The sequence below is a fragment of the Rhincodon typus genome, chromosome 36 (assembly GCF_021869965.1).
Source record: "Rhincodon typus isolate 14 chromosome 36, sRhiTyp1.1, whole genome shotgun sequence".
Lineage (NCBI taxonomy): Eukaryota > Metazoa > Chordata > Chondrichthyes > Orectolobiformes > Rhincodontidae > Rhincodon > Rhincodon typus.
The window spans coordinates 18,628,865-18,635,474 of record NC_063367.1 but is presented as its reverse complement, the minus strand read 5'-3'; the positions used below and the strand labels follow the sequence as shown (position 1 = coordinate 18,635,474).

Here is a 6,610-nt window from a genome sequence, read left to right as displayed (position 1 = left end):
CATTGCCCACAGGCTATGTTGATTTCATTGTATCAATGGATTTTTATGCAAACTTGTAAAAGATACAACAATGCTTGAACTTGTATCATGCTTTTAACAAGGCATTCATAGGCATGAAATGAAATTTTAAAAAAACGATTGAACCAACTGCAAGGTCATTAAGATACTTGCGCAAATGTTTCACTGAATAAATAATTTTAAGGAGCATTTTAAAGGAAGCGTTTAGGAAGGAAGTGAGGGATGCACAAGAGGCCAGAAGTGATAGAACAGAGAAATCTTGGAGGCTTGCAGGGCTGTAGGTGCATTTCAGAATAGGGGTAGGAATAGGGTTAGGTGCAAGGATATAGGGATGCCATAAAAGGGAGTCGAAACCAAGTACAAGAATTTTAAATGGACCAGATGGTCACAGGTCAGCGAGCATACAGATGATGGATGAACAGAACTTGGTACGATTTAAGACATGGACAGCAATGTATTGAGTGACCTCAAGTTTATGGAGGGAGGAAAATGAGAAGTCAGCGGGAGAATATAGGAACAGTAGAGTCAAGAGATATGAAAAGCATAGGTAAGGATTCCTGGATCCTGAAAGATAACCATAACAACCACTGCTGCCTTGAATTCTCATATGAATATTAGAAGTTTCAACTTGTCCAGGCATTGAAAATTCCAACCATTCCTTCAGAATTCATTATAAAACAGTCTGTGCAGAAAACCTCTGTTATATGAGCAGCAAATATAGGCATGCTTTATATATGCTCATAACTTACAAAAATCAATAGCTGCACAATGAAATGCGATCATATTTTTCTTTGATCCAATGTGAAATCTGCAATTTCAGTATTTTATGTATAGAAAATATAAGCACAATGTTAGAAAAATAATTTTCCTTGCTATATTTGATCTGCAATACTTGAATTGTCAGGAATCAGTTTTATTTACTTTTGCACATTGCAACAAATAATTACATTCTTTTGATATTACTGTCAATCAGGACAAACATAATTAAGTAAATGATTAACTGAAATGTAGTGCAATGATTACTACTATGGAAAAAAGTCAATTGAAACAGAACAAAACTGTAAGCACTGGAGTTAAAGGTTACAAATTAATCTCAAGATTCTCAGTCTGTAATTCAGTGCCATAATTTTTTTCCTTGGTCTTTCATTTTTTAGCTATCCAGGGAAAGAGAGCAGAGGAATGTTATTAGATAAGGGATATTCCAAAAGCAATATGAAATAGCAAATTTCTATTAAAACCTAAGGCTTTAATTAAACCAGCAGCCCCATGATTTTCCTCAGCCTCTCCAAGCGTGGACGCACCTCTCCTCACTCAGTTATTGGAACAGGCCTACAGTGTGGGAAAAACTTCAGGATCATTTTGTGCTGTTAAACATTGCTGTGAATAGGTCTCAAATAGCTCAAGTTGGAATTGTGGTTGCTGACAAAAGGCTGGTGATATATAGGGAATCGAAATGTGTTTTAAATGGATATGCCACTTGCTTGTCAAAATGTGCACAGGGATGTTTTCACCCTTTCAAATGAAGTGACCCTACACGGTGGAGAAATAGATTCAATCCCTTTAGAAATTCCCAGTGGATGTGACAATAACGGGAAGGACAAGATCTTGAAGAAATCAATATTCAGGACTCAGACACATCAGTTTGATAGCTTTTCTCTTGTGACATGGTGTAAGTGAAATACAAGGGTAGAGCTGCTACTTGATTTGCTCTGGTAACATAGGGACTTCACAGAAAGCAAATCAAAGATCCAGGAGATGATTGGTTGACAACTCAACTGATCAATTCAAGTAAAAATCACAATATAAATAAAAAATGCGTGACCTATTTCCCTTAAATTTTCAGAATTCTCCAAATATAGCAGAAGATTAACAGAAGTAGCATACTAAAGAGGTGGAGGAAGAGCAGGAAAACTCGTGAAAAATATTCACCCATATATTAAAATGAAACAACTAAAGGCACATTTGTGAAACAGGTTTAAGCACGAACAAATGAATAGACAAGAATTTGAAAGAGGACTGCTTAACATTTGATAAACAGCAAAACAAAATCTAAACAAAAGGCAACACTTACTTGTTACATTTCTTTGGTGGAGGTGGTGGGGGAGAATTTTGACTGCTTACAATTTCTTTTTCACTTTCAGGAACACCCATTGCAGGCTTTTCATCATCCTGCAATCCAGATACCATGCCCTGTGCTTCACTGGCAGTACAGTGGGTTTCAGTGTCTATTCCAGCGACATCCAGTTTGTCAGCCTCAGTCTTTACACCATCAAATCCAAGCTCCTGTTTATAACCCAGTATGGCGGTCAGCTTCTCAGATGGTTCTAATATCTTCTGATCACTGCAAAGGTGATGTCGTTGTATGGGGGGCGGTGGCAGCATGTGTATTACCCGTCCATTTAGTCCAATTAATTTGTCTTTATCTTTTTCTTTCTCCTCCTCTTCGTCAGTTTTACGGCGACGGAAGAAGCTTTTGAATGAGATCCATCGCTTTGGTTTGGCCTCCTGCAAGCGTTGGCGACCCTCAGGGTTCAGTGGTGCGGATTCGATCTCAGGTGTACGTACAGGACTAGTTGGCTTCCCCCAGTTACTGAAGTGCTTGTGCAGAAGATTGCTGGCATGGTAAGGGGATGATGTAGAACGTGGTGGAGGAAATGGGGGCAGTTGTTCACTTTTAGGGCTCAAGCTGGTTGCACCAGGAGATTGTACAGTACTTGGTTTAGAGGTGGGGACAGTGACCTGCTTTGTTAGAATGCTTTCTTTTTGTCCTTTTGCAAGAGTGCTGTCCATCACTTTGGATACTTCGTTTTCACTATTTGCTTGTGGGGAAAATAATGACTTTGGGCGGACATGAACATCTCCATTGCCTTCTGAGATGGCAGGTGGCTGAGAGTAAAGTTCTTCTGCACTACTGGCTTTAGATTGTGTCTGGGGATTTTCAGGTGGCAACTGTGGAGGTTGAATAGATGCAACAATTTGCGAGAGCACAGTGCTTGCATTTTCCCTGCTTCCTGATGATGTCTGCCTTTCTGGAGTTTCTTCCTTTCTGGCTGGTGAATCTTGAGTAGTTCTCTGAATCCTAGAAGGAGAGCTGTGATTGGATCCAAAGTTTTTATGTGGTGAGGACTGTGACAGAATTTGTGCTTTGTTTTGGGCATTGTTGAATTCCTGCACTTTCTGTGCAACAGAGCCAAACGCCTTTCGTTCTGTGCTAGTGCCTGGCCCTTTTGCTTGGGGCAAATCTGTAGATTTCCTTACTGTTGATCCAATTTCTTCATATGTATGACTTGCCACATTTTCTAAAGCTTCCTTTTTCAAATGGGATCCACTTGGACCCAAGAAGCTTTTATAAATGGCCAAGTTGTCATAAGCGTTTGGATTAATTACTATTGGTACTTTTATAGCCTTGTGCTTTGAACTCTGCGCATATGTTGGTTCATCGTGTATAATGATGGGGAAAGGGGGCATTCCAGCATTATTGTAACTATTGAACTTGATCTCAGACAAATTTGGAGACTTCACAGGAATAGTTTTCGAAGTAACATTTGAAGTAGTTGGTGAAGTAGGAGCTGATTTATGACTCATGTGTCTTGGAGGTGGTGTAGGACCAGAACTACTTGACATTAAAGCCACTCTGGGCATTTTCTGTCGCGGGCTAGTGCTAGAAGTCCACACTTCTTGATATCTGGTAATACTTGACTTTTTCTGGTTGCTTATCTGACTTGAGAGTGACGTGGGTGGGTTTGCACTCACTGGTGAAGTCTTTGCAGATTGAAGAGATTCGGATGAACTGTCAGTCTTTTTATTGTTCATTGCGGCAGATACATCAACTACAGTGTACGGTTTGCACATACCTGGTGGTTCTAAGTCCACAACTCTGTATGGCTTTGCTTGTTCTTCCTTTGGAATAATATTAATTGTCACAGTTTGCCCAGAGCATTCTGTGGAATTCATGGTGAATTCCTGCTTCTCACTTTGTAGTGCTATCTTCCCATCCTTCTCTTCCAACCTCAATGCAAGAACAGCTTTATGAGTTTCCAGAGACTTTGCTGCTGTGCCTCTTGATGGTTTAAATGGAGCTTGCTTTACTTGGGAAACCTGTCCATTTTCACTCATACTTTCATAATCTGGTTCTATAAACTTGGTACTTTTGCAGTCACTTGAAGACAGATCGCCATTACAAAGTTGTTGATGTATGGTTTTGGTTGTTCCAGTTTGAGATCCCTCTGTCATTGAGGAATCAGGAGATGGAGATTCAGAAGATAATATGCTTGGCATACTATCCTGACCATATGGGATCAATGTTTCATCACCATATCCATTTAGAATTTCATCATAACTATCATCGTAGTCAACAGCGCAAATTCTCTGCAATGACTGCTTTCGTAACGGCACTGTGTTCCACTTTTTATCACCACGGAACCTGACAGGGGAGAGTGTGTTGGCCCTAAAATTAGCAAAACGTGGTTGACCACGCATACGTATTTCCATTGCCAGCAACTCTTCATCACTTTCATCCCAACTTTCTCGCTCTTCCGTTGCATTCTCACTTGGCTCATTATCCACTTCTTGATCACTGCTAAAGGAGCAGTCTGGGTAGCAGAAGAGTCCTCCTTCATTGCTGATGATATCAGAGCTGCTGCTGAGCATTACACGCTTACCTGCATTCTCTTTCATACCTGCCACAATACAGCTAGGAGGAAGCTTCCTTTCCAATGACCGCTGATAACATTTGTTAATCCTTCCAAGAAAAGACTCTCTGTCACATTCTTTGCTCTGCAAGTGTGGCTCAGGCTCAAATCCAACAATTTCCTTCAATACATCAGTTAATCCATTATTATTGTTGTTGGGTATTCTATTGTTAAAACCTCTGTCTGGGTTACAAGCCCTTGGAGTATTGCTGCTGTTCTCTTCATTGTTGTTATTGTTCACTGGTTTCCTGTTGAGAAGAACACCATTCCTATTCCATCGTTGCTTATTTTCACAGCTTTCCAATACCTCCATTTCTGTGCTCACAGTCTGTCCATCCATGACCATCATGGTGGGCTTCACAGCAATTGTTGGCTTCTTGGCAACAGGAGGTCGGAAGTTACCAGTGCCTGACCTACCCCGGTGGTTGTTGCTATGGTTAGCATTAGTTTTTAAATTCTTACGTGAAAGAGGAGGGGTTTCAGTGGCAGCAGACAAACAATGCAAACTTTTGGGTTTAAAACAGTTCTTGCATTCACCAGGCTTCCACACGTGCTCAGTGAAGGTGTTGCAGGCGGACATTTTTCGTAGAGCTATTCATGAGATACCCCTTGCTTACTGCATTCTACTACATTCATTGAGAAGTTTCACTTCTCAATCACCAAGTTCATTGTCGAAGTTCAGTGTCAATCTGTACCTAGGAAAGAAAGAAAATATTCATTAAGGAAGAGAGTATTGAGAGAAGACTTATACGTAGATGGGTAACTAAAACCGAACTGTTTTAATTTCACTCTCTTTGCCCTTACAAGTGTAAATTTGCCAGCGTAAATACAGACAGCAACCTTTCTTCATCTATTTTCTCTCCCAAGCAAAATCTCTGACGAGGATGAGAGATAATACAATGATCAACACCCCTACTGGATCCACAAAAACAGGAGTTAAAGGATTAACAGTCATACAAACAAACAAATTAGGGGGAGTACGCTTTTCTGCCCCTTGTGCCTGCTCACTTAGGTCATGGCTCATCTGATTGTGACCTCAATGCCACATTCCTGCTTACCCTAACAACTTTGATGCCCTTGATGGTCGAGAATCTATATACCTCAGCCTTAAAAATATTAAAATACCGCGTCTCAATTTCTCCTGGAGAAAGATTGTTCCACAGACTCCTAACCCTAAAACAAAAATTCTCATCTTCTTCAACGGGAGGTGAAGCGAGTGAAAGCAGATGATCTTCTCAACCTGGAAATTTCTGAAGTGGAGAAATAGCAGAACTTCAAGGATGGTCAAGGATTTAACAATGGAATACATCTATCCAGGCTCACTCTACATTTTGCCTAAACTCCATTCATTTTAGTACACCACCAGCACTAATACAGGAGATAGTTTTGGAGGACATAGCCATATTACACATCCATTAGTAATATCTGCAGAAGTAGATGAAGATCTTTAGACTATTTTTGCATCTCGCTTTATTCTGCTTGTTTCTGTATTGCCATTGCCCTGTAGTAACACGGATGTGGGACCACTGACACAATTTTCTCTCTTTTTTTAAAAAGGTCTGGTTATGTATACCAATTGCAGAAAACTTCTGGAAGAACAAAGTGAATTGATATTGACATCTTGTTTTCATTAATTTCAAAGTAAGCTTAATTATGTGGTTTTTGCCCCAACCACCTTTCATTTTAAAAAAAATTATGACATAAATGTTCACATTCATTAAGAAAAGCTTCCTTTACTGTGTCCCAAAAAATTGCCTTAGTGTCAAGGGGCCAATTCCATTGAATGAAATTGATGTACTGCCATTTTCTCACACACACGCACACACTCCCACACACACACACACACACACACAGACACACAGACACACAGACACACAGACACACAGACACACAGACACACA

The 6,610-nt window shown here is 40.2% G+C and overlaps 1 protein-coding gene across 3 annotated transcripts in view; it reads right to left on the bottom strand.

Annotated features, from left to right (window-relative positions):
- Window positions 1–6,610, bottom strand: part of peak1 (pseudopodium-enriched atypical kinase 1) — a 176,262-nt gene that overhangs the window by 28,524 nt on the left and 141,128 nt on the right. For all 3 annotated transcript variants that reach the window (XM_048617181.1, XM_048617183.1, XM_048617182.1), the window contains exon 3: window positions 2,090–5,404. In XM_048617181.1, the coding sequence (XP_048473138.1) occupies window positions 2,090–5,289 (3,200 nt within the window). In that variant the 5' untranslated portion in view covers window positions 5,290–5,404. The remainder of the gene's footprint in view (window positions 1–2,089; window positions 5,405–6,610) is intronic.